Source organism: Molothrus ater, chromosome 28 (genome assembly GCF_012460135.2).
Source record: "Molothrus ater isolate BHLD 08-10-18 breed brown headed cowbird chromosome 28, BPBGC_Mater_1.1, whole genome shotgun sequence".
Taxonomy (NCBI): domain Eukaryota; kingdom Metazoa; phylum Chordata; class Aves; order Passeriformes; family Icteridae; genus Molothrus; species Molothrus ater.
Window position 1 is genome coordinate 4364081 of NC_050505.2, and position 18269 is coordinate 4382349.

Here is an 18269-nt window from a genome sequence, read left to right on the forward strand (position 1 = left end):
ACCACGCCCCCGGTCTCTCCTCTGGCCGCACCCCCTCGGTGACACCTTTGATGTGACGTCACACCCCGCAGCAGGGAGAAACGATCCTGGGGGCAACCGCGGGGTGACGTCACCTAGAGGGCCACGCCCACGCTGAGGGAGTCACACTGCTGGGGGCACAAGGACAGGCCCCGTGTGACGTCACTCGGCCCGGGGTGGCACCAGAGCCTCGGGGGTGGCACTAGGACCCGGGAGAAGGGAGGTCACCCAGCTCAATGGCGGCTGCCATCACCAGGCGCCGGAACTGCATTACCCATCACCCCCTCGCACATCCAGCCGACAGACAGCTCACCTGACCAATCATCATTGGTGCTTCCCCTAATGGGCGGGGACAGAGGTGCGAGCCAGCCAATGGGCGCGCGGGGCGGGCCGCGGCGCGGTGGGGGAAAGATGGCGGCGGCGGGCCGGTGGCGGGCCGGGCTGGTCCTGCTGGCCGTGCTGCTGGAGCTCGGCGGGACGGCGGCCGAGCAGACCGAGGAGCACCTCAAACGCGAGCACTCGCTGTCCAAGCCGTACCAGGGTGAGCGGGGAGGGCGGGCGGTGCTGGCGGACGGTGCCCGGTGACCGGTGCCGGTGGCCGGTACCGACGGTTCGTGTGGGCCGCAGGTGTGGGCTCGGCCAGCTCGGGGCTCTGGGACCTGCTGGGCAACGCCATGGTCATGACCCAGTTCATCCGCCTCACCCCCGACGTGCAGAGCAAGCAGGGAGCCGTGTGGAACCGAGTGGTGAGCGGGGGGCACCGGGAGAGGGGCGGGAGAGGAGGGGACCGGGATGGGATGGGATCAAGGGGATAGGAGGGGATGGGATCAATGGGTTGGGATGGGATCCATGGGATGGGGGAGAGAGTCAGGATTGGGATTGGGATCGGGATCAGGGCAGGAGAGAGTCGGGATCAAGACTGGGACTGGGGCAGGGTTAGGAGAGGGAGAAGGTCAGGCTCAGGATTGGGATCAGGGCAGGAGAGGCTCAGGATTGGGATCAGGATTGGGATCAGGGCAGGGTTAGGAGGGGGAGAGGGTCAGGAGAGGGATTCCCAAAGTGGGACTGGGATTCCCAAAACAGGAATCGGATTTTTCCTTGGAATTCCATCTCCCAAAAAACTGCCAGGGCTCCCTCAGAGCACAGAATTAATTGGCAGCTAATTAATAATTATTAATAATTGCAATTAGCAGCTGCTCCTGAGGTTTTCCTGCTGCTTTCCTGGATTTTGTTGGAGTCCTTCCCTCGGTGTTCAACCCTTGGGTGACAACCAATTTCCTGGGATTAATGACGGTTTTTTTGGGATTAATGATGGGGGTTATTTTGGGATTAATCATCCAAGATTCGGAGAAGGGAGCCCAGGGCGTGGTGGGTGTGGAATTAGGGAATGCAGGATTGCTGAATTTCCCACTCTTTGTCCTCTCTGCCAGCCCTGTTACCTGCGGGACTGGGAGATGCAGGTGCACTTCAAGATCCACGGGCAAGGCAAGAAGAACCTCAACGGAGATGGATTCGCCATCTGGTACACCAAGGACAGGATGCAGCCAGGTCAGCACCGTCCCTGCCTCGGGACGGGGGCCTAGGGACACCCGGGACACCTTGGAGAGGCTTTGGGGACACCTTGGAAAGGGTTCGGGGACACCTTGGACAGGGCTTGGAGCAACCTGGACTTGGGGGACACCTTGGACACCTTGGGTAGGGCTTGGGGACACCATGGACGGGGCTTGGACAGGACTTGGGGACACCTGGGACACCTTGGGTAGGGTCTGGGGACACCGGGGACACCTTGGAGAGGCTTTGGGAACAGCTGGGACACCTCGGACAGGGCTTGGGGACACCTGGGACACCTTGGATATCTTGGATAGGGCTTGGGGGACACGTGGGACACCTCGGACAGGGCTTGGAGCAACCTGGGCTCATCCACAGGGGTGGGACTGGATGGTCCTTGAGGACTTTCCCAAGCAAGTGCCAAACTTCTTCCCTGAGCTTCCCAACCTATTCCCAACGTTTCTTTTTCCCCTTCCAGGACCTGTTTTTGGGAGCAAGGACAACTTCCTGGGGCTGGGAGTGTTCGTGGACACGTATCCCAACGAGGAGAAGCAGCAGGAGGTGAGGGCCACCAGTGTCACAGGCAGCTCTTCGTCCTCAGAGCTCCTTCCTCCTCCTCTTCCTCCTCCTCTTCCCATTCTTCCTGTTCCACTTTTGTCAGGGAAATTGGGAGAGAGTTTTCGAGCTGAGCTCCAAAAAAAAAAATCAAAAAAAGATCAACAAGAGCTTGAGAAGGACAAAAAGAGCTCCAAAGATCAAAAAGAGCTCAAAAAAAGGCAAAAGAGCTCCAAAAAGGTCAAAAAGAGATCTAAAAGGTCGTAAAGATCTCCAAAAAGATCAAAAAGAGTTCTAAAAGGTCAAAAAGAGATCTCAAAGGTCATGAAGATCTCCAAAGACCAAAAAAAGCTCCAAAAAGGTCAAAAAGAGCTCCACAAAGACCAAAAGAGCTCCAAAAAGGTAAAAAAGAGTTCCAAAAGGACAAAAATACCTCTAGAAGGTCAAAAAGAGCTCCAAAAACATCAAAAAGAGCTCCAAAAGATCAAAAAAAGCTCTAAAAAGGACAAAAAGAGATCTCAAAGGTCAAAAAGAGGTCCAAAGACCAAAAAAAAAGCCCCAAAAAGGTCAAAAAGAGCTCCAAAAAAGTCAAAACACCTCCAAAAGATCAGAAGGAGCTCCAAAAGATTGAAATGACCCCCAGAAAGACCAAAAGAGCTCCAAAAAGGACAAAAGGAGCTCCAAGAAGGAGAAAAAAAAGCAAATTGCCCGTGATTTTGGGCCCTGCTGGACTCTGTGACTGTGTTGCTCTCTCTTGCTTTGTGCTAATCCCGGAGGGCAGGCTCAGAAGAGGAGGTACAGCCCTGGAAACCAGGTACTGCCTCCCGCCGTCCCGCCCGGAGCTGCTCCCCGCTCCCGCGCGCGGGGCCCCGGAGAGGCTGCATGGAGAGGGAGCGGGGGCTCGGTGCCGGATCGCGGGAGACGATCCCGAGGGATGGACTTGGGGCCCTCCCGGCGCTGTCTGAGGAGGTTTCTGGGGTTCGGGATCCACAGGGATGGACCTGGGGGTCATCCCGGTAGTTTTGGAGGTTTCTGGGGTTTGGGATCCACAGGGATGGACCTGGGGGTCATCCCGGTGGTTTCTGAGGTTTCTGGGGTTTGAGATCCACAGGGATGGAGCTTGGGATCATCCCGGTGGTTTCTGAGCAGATCATTTGGGGTGAAGGACTTTGGGATCGTTCCAGTGTTGGTTGGAGAACTTTGGGATCGTTCCAGTGTTGGCTGGAGAACTTTGGGGTCGTTCCAGTGTTGTGTTGAGCAGATCTCTGTGGGTGAAGGATTTTGGGATCGTTCCAGTGTTGGTTGGAGAATTTTGGGGATCATTCCCATGTTGTGTTGAGCAGATCTCTGTGGGGTGAAGGATTTTGGGATCGTTCCCACATTGCTTGAAGGACTTTGGGGTCGTGGTTGTAGAACTTTGGGATCACTCCAGTGGAGTCTTCCACCAGAGCTGACTCCTGTGGGGTGACAAACTTTGGGATCATTCCCATGTTGTGCTGAGCGGATCCCTGTGGGGTGAAGGACTTGGGGATCATTCCTGTGTTGGTTGGAGGACTTTGGGATCATGGAAGGACTTTGGGGTCATGGTTGGAGAACTTTGGGATCACTCTCAGCTCTTCCACCATGCTGACTCCTGTGGGGTGACAAACTTTGGGATCATTCCCACGTTGTGTTGAGCAGATCCCTGTGGGTGAAGGACTTTGGGGTCATGGTTGGAGAACTTTGGGATCACTCTGCTCTTCCACCGAGCTGACTCCTGGTGGGTGAAGGATTTTGGGATCATTCCAGTGTTGGCTGGAGAGCTTTGGGATCATTCCCTTGCTGTTTGGAGCAGATCTCTGTGGGGTGAAGCACTTTGGGGTCATTCCCACATTGCTCGAAGGCCTTTGGGGTCGTGCTTGGAGAACTTTGGGATCACTCTGCTCTTGCACTGAGCACCCCCCTCCCCACCCCACCTCCCTTCCCAGCATCTCCCCGCCATCCCAAACCTCCTCCTCCAGGGATCCCAATCCCGTTTTCTCCCCCCTCTCCCCGGGCAGCGCGTGTTCCCCTACATCTCCGCCATGGTGAACAACGGCTCGCTGACCTACGACCACGACCGCGACGGGCGCCCCACCGAGCTGGGCGGCTGCACCGCCATGGTGCGCAACCTGCACCACGACACCTTCCTGGTCATCCGCTACGTCAAGCGGCGCCTCACGGTCAGCCGGGGGCTCCATGTGGGGTCTGGGGGGGATTTGGGGGCTCCACGTGGGATCTGGGGGGGTTTGGGGGCTCCAGGTGGGATCTGGGGGGTATTTGGGGGCTCCAGGTGGGATCTAGGGGGGGTTTGGGGGCTCCACGTGGGATCTGGGGGGGTTTGGGGGCTCCAGGTGGGGTTCCCAAGTGGATTTGGGCCGCCATGGTGCACAACCTCCACCACGACGCCTTCCTGGCCATCCGCTACGTCAAGAGGGGGCTCACGGTCGGTTTGGGAGGTCCAGGTGGGATTCCCAAGTGGATTTGGGATTCCCGAGTGGATTTGGGGGTTCTAAGTGGGATTCCCGAGTGGATTTGGGATTCCCGAGTGGATTTGGGGGTTCCAGATGGGATTTGAGGGTTCCAGGTGTGATTCCCGAGTGGATTTGGGGGCTCCAGGTGGGATCTGGATGGGTTTGGGGGCTCCAGGTGGGGTTCCCAAGTGGATTTGGGGTTTACAGGTGGGATTCCTGAGTGGATTTGGTATTCCCAAGTGGATTTGGGATTCCTGAGTGGATTTGGGGGCTCCAGGTGGGATTCCAGGGTGGATTTGGGATTTTTTCCCCACACCTTCCCCTCCTACACCACGTCCTCTTCAGCACCAGCACCTCCCAACGCAAAAACCTTCACATCCTCCAGCTTTAACCTCAGCTCCTCAGCGTCTTCCTTCGATCCTAAACCTCAATTTTAACCCCAGTTTTAGCTCTTAAGGCGGTTCAAACCTCAATTTTAAGCCCAGCTTTAGCTCTTGAGGCGGTTCAATCCTCAATTTTAAGCCCAGCTTTAGCTCTTGAGGCGGTTCAGACCTCAATTTTAAGCCCAGCTTTAGCTCTTGAGGCGGTTCAGACCTCAATTTTAAGCCCAGCTTTAGCTCTTGAGGCGGCTTTAAGCGCAGGGAGGGAGAGGCTCAGGCGGTTCCCTGGCAGGTGCTGATCGACATCGACGGCAAGCACGAGTGGCGGGACTGCATCGACGTCCCTGGCGTGCGCCTGCCCCGGGGCTACTACTTTGGGACATCCTCGGTCACCGGGGACCTGTCAGGTACGGCCCGGGGGCTCCCCGAGGGGATTTAGGGCCTTTGGGTGGGGTTCTCAGGTGGATTTGGGGTTTTTTTTTTTTGGCAGACAACCACGACATCATCTCGCTGAAGCTGTACCAGCTGACGGTGGAGCGGACGCCGGAGGAGGAGAAGCGGGATCGGGAAGTTTTCCTGCCCGTGGTGGACAACCTGAGGCTGCCGGGAAGTGAGTGGGGTTTGGGGAATGTCCCAATCCAAAATCCCATCCCAAAATCCAAAATCCCATCCCAAAATCCAAAGTCCAAAATCCCATCCCAAAATCCCAAACTCCCATCTCAAAATCCAAAATCCCATCCCAAAATCCCAAACTCCCATCCCAAAATCCCAAACTCCCATCTCAAAATCCAAAATCCCATCCCAAAATCCCAAACTCCCATCTCAAAATCCCATCCCAAGCTACCAAAGTCCCATATGGGAGTTGGGCTCCCATCCCAAAATCCATATTTGGATCCCAGCCCAAAATCCCACACTCCCAGCCCAAAATCCCACACTCCCAGCCCAAAATCCCATCCAAAAATCTCAAACTCCCAAAACCCCAAATGTGGTCCTGCGTCCCACAGTGGAGGCACCACTGGAGCCCATGAGCGGCCTGGCCCTGTTCCTCATCCCCAAATCCCAAACTCCTGTCCCCAGACCCCAAAACCCCAAATCCCTGTGTCCCACAGTGGAGGCACCACTGGAGCCCATGAGTGGCCTGGCCCTGTTCCTTATCCCCAAATCCCAAACTCCCACACTCTTATCCCGAAGTCTCAAACCCCAAAATCCCAAAATTCCAAACTCCCATCCTAAACTCCCAAACCCCAAATCCCTGTGTCCCGCAGTGGAGGCGCCGCTGGAGCCCATGAGCGGCCTGGCCCTGTTCCTCATCGTCTTCTTCTCGCTGGTGGCCCTCGTCTTCGCCATTGTCATCGGCATCATCCTCTACAACAAGTGGCAGGAGCAGAGCCGCAAGCACTTCTACTGAGCCCAGACCCCTGGGGTGGCCCAGCCCGGGCTGGCGGTGGCCACGTCCCCATTGCCACCCGTGCCAGGGTGCCAGGGAGCCCCAAAGGACGGTGCCAGCCTGGCTGAGGGGTGCTGGAACCCCTGGCAGAGACTCCCCAGCGCTTCTCCCGTTGCTGTGGCCACCAGAGACTGCCCAGGTGCCACCATCCGGCTGTGGCCACCAGAACCCCCCTGGATGAGCCCCACTCCGGACTTTTGGCGGCCACATCCCCACTGCCACCTGTGCCAGGGCATCCAGGACCCCCCAAATGCCTGGCATGGGGACGGTGCCAGCCTGGCTGAGGGGTGCAGAGACTCCCCAGCGCTTCTCTCATTGCTGTGGCCACCAGAGCCCCTCCCGAGGAGCCCCACCCTGGCACGTACTGGTCACATCCCCATTGCCACCTGTGCCAGGGCATCCAGGACCCCCCAAATCCCTGCCATGGGGACGGTGCCAACCCGGCTGAGGGGTGCAGAGACTTCCCAGGTGCCACCATCCGGCTGTGGCCACCAGAACCCCCCCGGACGAGCCCCTCTGGGCCGGGACGAGCCCCTCCGGGCGCTGCTGCTGCTTTTCCCGGCTGGATGAACTGGAAGTGCCCCCTCCTCAGTTTTGGGGCTCCCCCTGCCCGTTTCCCAGCATGTGGCCACCCCTGCATGTCGTGTCCTGGGGCTGCTCCTACCTCAGGCTCTGCCAGCCACAGTGGGTGCCCAGCTCGCCTTGGGGGTGCCCTGGGCACTCAGGGGCTGGCATCGCCCTCCTCGCCAGGACCCACCAGGATCCCAGCCCTGCACCCTTCCAGGATGGGCCCACCCAGGACAGGTGGTCCCCAGCGGGGTTTTGGTGGCCTCAGGATGGGGTTTTTGGGTGGGTTTTGGTGGCCTCAGGATGGGGTTTTTGGGTGGGTTTTGGTGGCCCCCAGGCTGGGGGAGGACTGGAGGGATTGTCCACGCTGGGAGCTGTTTGCAAGGAGAGTTTTCCCAGAGTTTTGTTTTCTTTTTTGGGCCTATCTGGTGGCGTGTGCCTTGCCTGGAGCTGTGCCCAGGTCCCCGGAGGGTGAGGAGGGGACTGAGGGGATTGTCCATGCTGGCACTGGGGAGCTGGGAGCTGTTTCCAAGGAGAGTTTTCCTGGAGTTTTGTCTCTTTTTGTCGTGTCTGGGCCTACGGGGAGGGGTCTCTGAGGGTCCCAGTCCCATTTCTTGGGGTTTTAGGGTTATGGGGAGGGGCCTCTGAGGGTCCCTGTCCCATTTCTGGTGGCCCCAGTCCATAGGGAGGGGTCTCTGGGGGTCCCTGTCCCATTTCTTGGGGTCCCAGCCCCACTTTTGGGGGAATTTGTGTGGGTGGCGAGTGACACATGGGGACAGCAGAGATCAGCCACAGCATTTGGTGGCATTTTTGCCAATTTTATTTTGTCCCTTACCTCGAGCAGACAGCGGGGGATTCCCCGCTGGTGTCCGCCGTCCGTCCGTCCCTCCCTCCCTCCCTCTTTCCGGGCCACTCGCGGCGCAGGGGCGATCCCGGGGCTCCGGTACCGGGCTGGGGGTGGCTCCAGGACATTCCGGGGCTCCGGTGCCGGACCGGGGAGACTCCGGGGCCATCCCGGGGCTCCGGTGCTGGGCTGGGGGTGATTCCAGGACACTCCCGGGGCTCCGCCGCCGCTCCCATCGCTGGAACCGCACTAACCAGGGCACCTTTGGGGTCACTCCAGCCTCTCACCCACCCACGCCGTGCCCACTGCCGGACGGTGGAGGTGACACCAGTTATTCCAAATAACCAATCCCGTGGTATTTACGTTGGTTTTCAGCCCGTTTGGAGCTGCCGCGGTCGCTCCGGGTCCCCCATTGCGGCCCGGCCCCGGCGGCTCTCCCGCCGCCCGAGCTGAGAACCTCAATCAATCATTTTTGGGGCTGGACCCCATTGGCTGCCGCCGGCTGGGGCGGGGCTTGCGGGGTACATAAGGGACGGGAAGGCGCGCGTCCGTCAGAGCTGCTCCTGCCGATCGTCAGGTGTGACTTCGCCATGGCTGCCGCGCTCCAGCCCCTCCGTGCCCTCCGCCGCGCTGCGGTGGAGCCCCGCGCCCGCCGCCTGCACCTCAGCGCCGCCCGGTACGACCGGGACACCGGGGGATGTGCAGGGATGCTTGGGAGGGAGGTGGGAGCAGCGCCCGCCGCGCTCCGCCCGTCCGGCGCGCTGAGGGCTGTGGGGGGGGAGGCCCGGCCCGGTTCGGTTCGGTCGGTCCCCGGGCCGGGGTCGCGGCTCGTTTGGCCCCGGCAGTTCTGGGGTGGCGGGCGGGCCCCCAGCGGCTGCGGCGGGAGCTGCAGGCTGATGAAATCCCGCGGCCGCCTTGCGTGGGAGTGCGGGGCTGCCCCGGCACGGGGGGAGCGAGATCGCCTCAGAGCGGGGCTGCCCCGGCGTGAGGGGAATGGAGATCCCCCGGCCTGAGGGGGACAGAGATCGCCTCGCACCGGGGCTCCTCCGGGGCCAGGGGGACAGAGGTATCCGGGATGAGGGGGACACAGATCGCCTCACACCGGGGCTGCCACGGCGTGAGGGGAACGGAGACACCCCGGGGTGACAGAGACCGCCCGATCATCCCCCAGAATGAGGGGGACAGAGATCCCCTGAGAGAGAAAGAGGGAGACCACCCCTCCCCTCTTCTTGATTATTCCTTGGCATGAGGGGGACAGAGAGCCCAGAACATTCCGTGAGGTGACAGGGACAGAGACCACCCTGAGCACTCCTGGTGTGACAGGGACAGAGACCCCTGAGCGTCCCACCCTGCTCCAAACAATGTTTGGACAACATCCCCAGGGTTGCACAGGGCAGGATTTTGGGGTGTAATCAACGATCCAGGTGGACCCAGCTCCAGATATTCCAGTTCCGCCCCATGTGGCCCCAGCTTTGATGCTGGAACCGAGCCTAAAACGTGACCGAGCACAGAGGTGCCAAAGGCCCTGATAAAGCACAAGCGATGGAGCTTTTGCCCTCCTGGTTTCCTGCTCCATCCTGCCCGGGGTTGGCAGCGGAGTGCCCGGGGCTGTGCTGACCCTTTCCCTTTTCCCCCCGGGTTTCCTGCCGGGGTTCGGGGCTGTGCTGACCCTTTCCCTTTTCCCCCCGGGTTTCCTGCCGGGGTTCGGGGCTGTGCTGACCCTTTCCCTTTCCCCCCGGGTTTCCTGCCCGGTCCTGCCGGGGTTCGGGGCTGTGCTGACGCTGTTCCCGGGCAGGGGGGACGCCGTGGTGATCTCGGGGCGGAAGCTGGCGCGGCAGATCCGGCAGGAGGCGCGGCACGAGGTGCAGCAGTGGGTGGCTGCCGGCAACAGGAGGCCGCACCTGAGCGTGGTGCTGGTGGGGGAGAACCCGGCCAGCCACTCCTACGTGCTCAACAAAACCAAAGCAGCGGCTGATGTGGGTGAGTGGGAGCTTTCCTTCCCAGTTTGGTTGGGAATCCTCGATGCTGGGAGCTTTTTTTTTGGGATGTACCCACCTGTTGGTTTTTGGGTTTCACCCAGAATTTGGGTTCTTGTGGCTGCCCGGTTGTACTGGGGTGTGGTTGGATGTGATCAGTTGGATCCTTCAGGGGAGGATTGGGGTTTTTCAGCTTTCCCAGAGCCATAAAAAGCACAGGAGGGGATTTTTAGCCTCCTTTTCCCCATCTGCCTGGGACACAGCCCCTGTTCAGCAGCTCTCTGGCTCCATCCTGCAGTCTAAGGTCCTGCTCGGGGTCAGGGCAATAAGTGGTGTCTTTTAACCTGGGTCTGAACAGCTGAAGCTGCTTTTGGAGCTGGGATTTTGAGGCAAACATCCCTTTTTTACTGTGTCCAGAGGCCATGTGGTTTTATTTTTGTGGCCACTGTCTCAGGCCAAGTGGTTTTATTTTCATGGCAGCAGCCTTTGCTTGGGTTTCTTTGTGCTCTGGCAGGGTCCCAAAGCCCCTTTCCCAGGCCAGCAGCCCCATAAAATCATCCTCAACAACAAATCCCAAATCCCAAGGCCTGTGAAGGTCTCTCCAGCCTGGGAGCTGCACAAACCCTTCCATGCTCTGCGGGCACCTCCCGCATTTAGCCAGCCAACAAAACAGGGTGGAAAATGCACAAAATATGGGGAATTCACTCTTTTGTGCCTGACTGCCACCATGGATTTGGCGATTGCAGGGATCAGCAGCGAGACCATCCTCAGGCCAGCCTCCATCAGCGAGGAGGAGCTGCTGGAGCTCATTGCCAAACTCAACAGCGACACGGCCGTGGACGGGCTCCTGGTGCAGCTCCCCCTGCCTGGTGAGCAGCTCAGTTCCCCTCCTGCATTCCCAGAGAGCTCCCAAGGCAGGGGCAGCACGGGGGGGACCCTGCCCTGCTCCTCGCCCTCAGCAGCAGCTGCCCGCAGGGTTCAGTCTCTGGCTCGTGGCAGCCGTTCCTGTGTGGCACTGTCAGCTCCCCCAGCTGGGTGTGCGTGGCCTTGGGTTGCCTGATAAATGCCCTCAGTGTGAGCAGGGCTGGCACTGCACGGCGTTCAGGGCCTGTGCTGGGAGCTGCCACTGGGAGGGCTGGGGACAGCCAGGCCCCACGCTCTGCAGGGGCTGAGCTCAGGGCCAGGGTCAGGATTGCAGCTCAGGCTCAGAGCTGCACTTTGGGGCTGCAATCCCAGCTCAGGGCTCGGGGTTGAAATTCCAGCTCAGGGCTCGGGGTCAGAGCTCCAGTTTGGAGCCACAATTCCAGCTCAGGGTCACAATTGCAGCTCAAGGCTTAGGGTCACAATTCCAGTTTGGGGTCACAATTCCGGTTTGGGGTCACCATTCCGGTTTGGGGTCCCAATTCCAGCTCAAGGTTTAAGGTCAGAGCTCCAGTTTAAGGTTGCAGTTCCAGCTTGGGGTTCAAGGTCACAGCTCCAGTTTGGGGTGACAATTCCAGGTCAGGGCTCAGGGTCAGAGCTCAGGGCCTGGGATCATAATTCCAGCTCAGGGCTGCAATTCCAGGTCAGGACCTGGAGTCAGAGCTCCAGTTTGGAGTCCCAATTCCAGGTTGGGGTCCCAATTCCAGGTTGGGGTCCCAATTCCAGCTCATGGTCACAATTTCAGTTTGGGGCTGCAATTCCAGCTCAACGTTTAAGGTCACAGCTCCAGTTTGGGGTGACAATTCCAGGTCAGGGCTCAGGGTCACAATTCCAGCTGAAGGCTCAGGGTCACAATTCCAGCTTAAGACTCAGGGTCACCGTTCCAGTTTGGGGTCACCGTTCCAGTTTGGGGTCACCGTTCCAGCTCAGGGTCACAATTCCAGCTGAAGGCTCAGGGTCAGAGCTCCCGTTTGGGTTCCGGGCTCCATCCCAGGGCTCAGGGCCCCGGTCCCAGCTGGCAGCACATCTGGCAGCACATCTGGCAGCCCAGCCCAGCCCAGCCCAGCTGTGGCCCTGCCCTCTGCAGAGCACATCGACGAGCGCCGGGTGTGCAACGCCGTGAGCCCGCACAAGGACGTGGACGGGTTCCACGTGCTCAACGTGGGCAGGATGTGCCTGGACCAGGACTCCATGCTGCCCGCCACGCCCCGCGGCGTCTGGGAGATCATCCAGAGGACAGGTGAGGGCATTCCTGGGCATTCCTGGGCATTCTGGGCATTCCTGGGCATTCCTGCTCAGGTGAGGGCTCCTGGGCATCCTGGGCATTCCTGGGCATTCCTGCTCAGGTGAGGCCTCCTGGGGATTTCTGGGCATTCCTGCTCAGGACACCAGGGACAGCGTGGCCAGGGACCAGGGAGGGATTGTTCTGTCCTGGGAGGGACATCAGGGACAGGGAGGGATTGTCCTGCTCTGGCCTAAGGTGGCCTGAGCTCAAAACTCACCCAGTTTTGGGCTGTGCAGGGCACCCAGGGATGCCCAGGGTGGGATTTTGGGGTGCCTGTTAAAGGCTCTCAGGGTGGGATTTTGGGGTGCTGTGCTGGGCTCTCAGGGTGGATTTTGGGGTGCTGTTCAGGGCTCTCAGGGTGGATTTTGGGGTGCTGTTCTGGGCTCTCAGGGTGGATTTTGGGGTGCTGTGCTGGGCTCTCAGGGTGGGCTCAGCTGTCCCTCCCAGCCCAGGGCCGTGTGTGAGGCCGTGCTCTGTGCCCTGCAGGGATCCCCACGCTGGGCAGGAACGTGGTGGTGGCGGGCAGGTCCAAGAACGTGGGCATGCCCATCGCCATGCTGCTGCACACCGACGGCAGCCACGAGCGCCCCGGAGGTAGGGCAGGGGCACCGCGGGGAAAGAACCTCCCAGAGCCCCCTTGGACCCTCCCAGAGCTCCCTTGGACCCTCCCAGAGCTCCCTTGGACCCTCCCAGAGCTGCCCTGGCCCCTCCCAGAGCTGCCCTGGCCCCTCCCAGAGCTGCCCTGGCCCCTCCCAGAGCTCCCTTGGACCCTCCCAGAGCTCCCTTGGACCCGCCCAGAGCTGCCCTGGCCCCTCCCAGAGCTGCCCTGGCCCCTCCCAGAGCTGCCCTGGTGAAATCATCCTCAGTGTGGCCTCGGGATGCCAGGGTTGTTCAGGGCAATGGTCTGGAAAGGTCTCCAGGGTGATGAGACCCAGCCATCCCTCAGCCACGGGCACCGCAGCCCCCAGTGCCACGTCCACGCGTGTTCTGGACAATTCCAGGGCTGGGGACTCCTCCCTTTCCCTGCGTGGCCTCTTCCAATATTTTACAACCTTTCCACGATGGATTTTTTCCCCATACCCAGCCCTAAACCTCTCCTCCACAGCTTGAGGCTGGTTTGTTTCCTGGAGCAGAGCCTGGCCCTGCCCTGGCTCCTCCCTCCTGTCCCCATGGAGTTGTGGAGAGCCAGAAGGGCCCCCCTGAGCTCCTTCAGCATCTCCAGGTCCTGTTCCACCCCTGAGCCTCCTGAGCCTCCTTCCTCATCTCCTTGTCCTGTTCCATCCCTCACCTTCTTCAGCATCTCCTTGTCCTGTTCCATCTCCTTCAGCATCTCCTTGTCCTGTTCCATCCCTCACCTTCTTCCTCATCTCCTTGTCCTGTTCCACCTCCTGAACCTTCTTCAGCATCTCCAGGTCCTGTTCCACCCCATATCCCTGCCTGTCCCTCGAGGCTGATCCTGGGGCTCACCAGCAGCCCCGATGTTCCTGAGGAGCACCTTGGAGCAAAGCAGGGGACCTGGCTGGGTTTGGGTGCTGAATGCTGTGAATTTGGGTGCTGGGTGGGAATTCCTGGCCTGCGGGAATGTGAGTGACCAAATTCTTCTTTGCTGAAAAAAGCAAAAGGCCCAGAAGTTTCTCTCCCAAATTAAGCACAAAGATCCTCACAGGACCTGTGGGGCTTCACCCCAGACCTGGGGCTGCCAGCTGGGCAGAGGCTGAGGTCTGGCCTGGGTAATTCAGTAGGAAAGGAGCAGAACAAAGGAAAATTCCCATTTGTGGGGTGTTCCAGCAGGAGCAAAACCCTCTTGCCCTCAGCTCAGCTTTCCTCTGTAAGAAAGAGAACAATTTGTTATCTTCTATTAAAACCTCTCTGTTTCCAGCAGTAGCTCAGAAGCCTCCAGGGCAGCTGGGCTGTGCTGGGCTCGCTCAGGGTCGCTCCTGGTGTCCCTTGTGCCCGCAGGCGACGCCACGGTGACGATCTCGCACCGCTACACGCCCAAGGAGCAGCTGAAGCAGCACACGATCCGCGCCGACATCGTGGTGGCTGCTGCAGGTCAGCCTCAGTAGGGCTGGGATGTTCTGGAAGGGACTGGGGTGTCCTGGGGTGTCCCGGCCTCGGGTTTTGGGGTTCTGCCTTTGCAATGGGGGCAGCAGCACCTGGCAGGGGCACCTGAGCACAGCTGGGCAGAGCTGGGGAGTCTTGGGGTGGGAAGGAACCCAGCAGGGCCCTGGATGCAGCCCCTGGCTCTGCACAGCACCCCAACATCCCTCCCTGGGAGCTGCACCGACACCCCAAAATCCACCCTGAGAGCCCTGCACAGACACCCCAAAATCCACCCTGTAATCCCTGCACAGACACCCCAAAATCCACCCTGTGATCCCTGCACAGACACCCCAAAATCCACCCTGTAATCCCTGCACAGACACCCCAACATCCCTCCCTGTAATCCCTGCACAGACACCCCAAAATCCACCCTGTAATCCCTGCACAGACACCCCAACATCCCTCCCTGGGAGCTGCACAGCACCCCAAAATCCACCCTGAGAGCCCTGCACAGACACCCCAACATCCCACCCTGTAATCCCTGCACAGACACCCCAACATCCACCCTGTAATCCCTGCAAAGACACCCCAAAATCCCACCCTGAGATCCCTGCACAGCACCCCAACATCCCACCCTGAGATCCCTGCACAGACACCCCAACATCCACCCTGAGAACACTGGAATGAGGGGGATCAGGGGGTGCATTTGCATTTCTTAGGATGCTCTAGATTGGAAGAAACCCCTTTGGATTCCTGAATCCAGCAATGCTGGGGAGGCAGGAGATCCCGGCTGGGCTGGGGCGCTGGGCTCAGGGGACGTGAGCCCCGCCGAGGGTCAGGGGGTTTTGTGCTCTCCAGGCATCCCCAACCTGATCACGGCCGATATGGTCAAGGAGGGCGCGGCCGTCATCGACGTGGGCATCACCCGCGTGCAGGACCCGCTCACGGCCCGGCCCCGCCTCGTGGGCGACGTGGACTTCGAAGGTGAGGAGGGCTCAGGATCAGCTCCCTGGGCTCAGGATCAGCTCTTAAAGCTCAGGATGAGCTCCCTGGGCTCAGGATCAGCTCTTGGGGCTCAGGATCAGCTCTTTAAGCTCAGGATCAGCTCCTGGGCTCAGGATCAGCTCTTTAAGCTCAGGATCAGTTCTCTAGGCTCAGGATCAGCTCCCTGGGCTCAGGATCAGCTCCTGGGCTCAGGATCAGCTCTTTAAGCTCAGGATCAGCTCTTTAGGCTCAGGATCAGCTCCCTGGGCTCAGGATCAGCTCCTGGGCTCAGGATCAGCTCTTTAAGCTCAGGATCAGCTCCTGGGCTCAGGATCAGCTTTAGTGGGCACTGGGGAGGGGACAAAGCCTGGTTTGTGTCACTGAGCTTGGGGACATTCCATGGGGAAGCTGCAGAGGAGCCTCAGCAGTTGGGTCTCTGCCTCTGCTCCTACCCTGGGCTTGGATTTGCCATTTCTGTGCTAAAAATCAGCTTTTAGGCCTGGCTTTCAGTGCTTTTAGGCCCTGGTGCTTTCTGGCCCAGCTTTTTGATGCTTTTGGGTCTGTTTGTTTGGCACTCGCAGATTTTGGTGCTTTTGGGCCCAGATTTTGGTGCTTTTGGGCCCAGATTTTGGTGCTTTTGGGCCTGGCTTTTTGGTGTATTTGGGCCCAGCTTTTTGCTACTTTATGGCCTGGCTTTTGGTCTTTCCAGAGCTCTGTGCTTTTAGGCCTGGCTTTTTGCTGTTTTGGACCTTTGTGCTTCCAGGCCTGGCTTGGTGCTTTTCCCCACCTCGGCCTCCACACCCAGGCTGGGCCTTGCCCCCTGTCCAGAGCCCATTCCTAAAGCTTAATCCCAACAGAACCTGCGTGGCTTTAGGCTGGGGAGCCTGGCCTGGCCCTTAAGCCGAGCTTTTCCCCTCAGGGGTGAGGAAGAAGGCGAGTTACATCACGCCGGTGCCCGGCGGCGTGGGGCCCATGACGGTGGCCATGCTGATGAAGAACACGATCATCGCTGCCAAGAAACTGCTGAGGCCCTGCGAGCCCCGGGCCCTGCCCGCCTAAACAGAGCCGGGCTTAACGGGGGCCCTCAGAGCCGGGCTTAACCAGGGGGCCCTCAGAGCCGGGCTTAACCAGGGGGCCCTCAGAGCCGGGCTTAACCAGGGGGCCCTCAGAGCCGGGCTTAACGGGGGCCCTCAGAGCCGGGCTTAACGGGGATCCCTCAGAGCCGGGCTTAACCAGGGGGCCCTCAGAGCCGGGCTTAACAGGGATCCCTCTCAACACCATCATCGCTGCCAAGAAACTCCGAGGGCTTGAGGCTCTGCCTGCCTAAACAGAGCTGGGTTTAACGAGGGGTCCCTCAGAGCTGGGTTTAATGAGGGGGCCCTCAGAGCCAGGTTTAACGAGGGGTCCCTCAGAGCCAGGCTTATCAAGGGGTCCCTCTGAACACCACCATGGCTGCCAAGAAGCTGCTGAAACCCTGGGAGCTCCAGGCTCTGCCTGCCTGAACAGAGCTGGGCTTAACCAGGGGCCCCTCGGAGCCAGGCCTAAGGAGGCCCCTCAGAGCCAGGCCTAAGGAGGCCCCTCGGAGCCAGGCCTAAGCAGCCATTGCAGCCGACAGGAAATGCAATATTTCAATGTTTGTTATTTATTCTCCTGCACCTGGGGCTTTCCCCAGCCTGGGCTCACAGGCGGGGCTGAGCTGGGACTACCCAAACTCCCCCTGCTTGTGTTAGAGCTGGGATTATCCAAACTCCCCCTGCTTGTGTTAGAGCTGGGACTACCCAAACTCCCCCTGCTTGTGTTAGAGCTGGGATTATCCAAACCCCCCATGCTTGTGTTAGAGCTGGGACTACCCAAACTCCCCCTGCTTGTGTTAGAGCTGGGATTATCCAAACCCCCCATGCTTGTGTTAGAGCTGGGATTACCCAAACTCCCCCTGCTTGTGATAGAGCTGGGACTACCCAAACTCCCCCTGCTTTGTATCCACACTCCTGCTTTGTGTTTGAGCTGGGATTACCCAGCCTCAGCTTTGTTTTTGAGCTGGGATTACCCATGCTCAGCTTTGTGTTTGAGCTGGGATTACCCATGCTCAGCTTTGTGTTTGAGCTGGGATTACCCATGCTCAGCTTTGTGTTTGAGCTGGGATCAGCTGCCCTGCTCCTACAGGAGCTGTTTGGATCCTGGCGCTCCCGGTTCCCCCTCAGGGCTGGATCTGTAGTTTGAACTCTTCTCTAGAGGAATTACTTGAAAAAACAAATTAAAATTAAAGCCATACTTTAGTCCTGGGCCTGTGCAGGCCTGGGCTGGTGTAGCCTGTTCTAGAGTGCAGCTAGGCTGGGCTTTTCTCACTCCTTGGATTAATGGGGAATGTTTAAAGCCTGTTCTAGGCCGGGCTTTTCTCACCCCTTGGATTGATGGGGAATGTTTAAAGCCTGTTCTAGGCTGGGCTTTTCTCACTCCTTGGATTGATGGGGAATGTTTAAAGCCTGTTCTAGGCTGGGCTTTTCTCACTCCTTGGATTAATGGGGAATGTTTAAAGCCTGTTCTAGGCCGGGCTTTTCTCACCCCTTGGATTGATGGGGAATGTTTAAAGCCTGTTCTAGGCTGGGCTTTTCTCACTCCTTGGATTAATGGGGAATGTTTAAAGCCTGATCTAGGCCGGGCTTTTCTCACTCCTTGGATTGATGGGGAATGTTTAAAGCCTGTTCTAGGCCGGGCTTTTCTCACTCCTTGCACTGATGGGGAATGTCCAAACCCTGCTCTGTAACCAAAGAGCAGCTGGGGCCGGGCTCTCCTGCCCCGTGTGTGAAGGGGGAGCAGCGCAGGCGGCCTCAATAAATGTGAGAAAACCAAAACATTTCCTTTGTGTGCCCTGGAATGATGAGTTTCGATAAGAATGGGATTTTCTAATAATTTAAAATATTTAAATAATGTGATTATTGCAGGTCTGGAAAGGAGCAGGGCTTGGGTTTAAAGCCTATATAGAATGAGATATTTTAATATCTCTATATAATTATTGATATATTTATATTCTCTATATAATTATATATTCTATATCTCTACATAATTATATAGAAATATATTCCATATTTCTATATAATTATCTATAATTTATATTTATATATAATTATAAATTATATTTATGTATATAATTATATATATTTATATAATGACATCTTTTTTATATATAACTATATGTAATTATATATCTT

General features: G+C 58.4%; 2 protein-coding genes across 3 annotated transcripts; both read left to right on the forward strand.

Moving 5' to 3' along the window:
* The first annotated feature begins 428 nt into the window (after nucleotides 1-428).
* On the forward strand, nucleotides 429-7555 carry LMAN2L (lectin, mannose binding 2 like). Of its 2 annotated transcripts, XM_036396812.1 has the most exons (9): nucleotides 429-559; nucleotides 646-764; nucleotides 1449-1566; nucleotides 2045-2127; nucleotides 2903-2935; nucleotides 4161-4322; nucleotides 5286-5400; nucleotides 5484-5603; nucleotides 6259-7555. In XM_036396812.1, the coding sequence occupies exons 1-9, from the start codon at nucleotides 430-432 to the stop codon at nucleotides 6399-6401; spliced, it is 1023 nt and encodes a 340-aa protein (XP_036252705.1). In that variant the 5' UTR covers nucleotide 429; the 3' UTR covers nucleotides 6402-7555. The 2 variants fall into 2 exon arrangements, with proteins under 2 accessions (XP_036252705.1, XP_036252706.1); XM_036396813.1 differs by lacking the exon at nucleotides 2903-2935.
* An 867-nt stretch (nucleotides 7556-8422) lies between these two features.
* On the forward strand, nucleotides 8423-17914 carry MTHFD2 (methylenetetrahydrofolate dehydrogenase (NADP+ dependent) 2, methenyltetrahydrofolate cyclohydrolase). The gene is made up of 8 exons (XM_036396814.2): nucleotides 8423-8527; nucleotides 9647-9831; nucleotides 10574-10696; nucleotides 11836-11988; nucleotides 12520-12627; nucleotides 13993-14085; nucleotides 14935-15060; nucleotides 15980-17914. The coding sequence occupies exons 1-8, from the start codon at nucleotides 8442-8444 to the stop codon at nucleotides 16117-16119; spliced, it is 1014 nt and encodes a 337-aa protein (XP_036252707.1). The 5' UTR covers nucleotides 8423-8441; the 3' UTR covers nucleotides 16120-17914.
* Nucleotides 17915-18269: the final 355 nt, after the last annotated feature.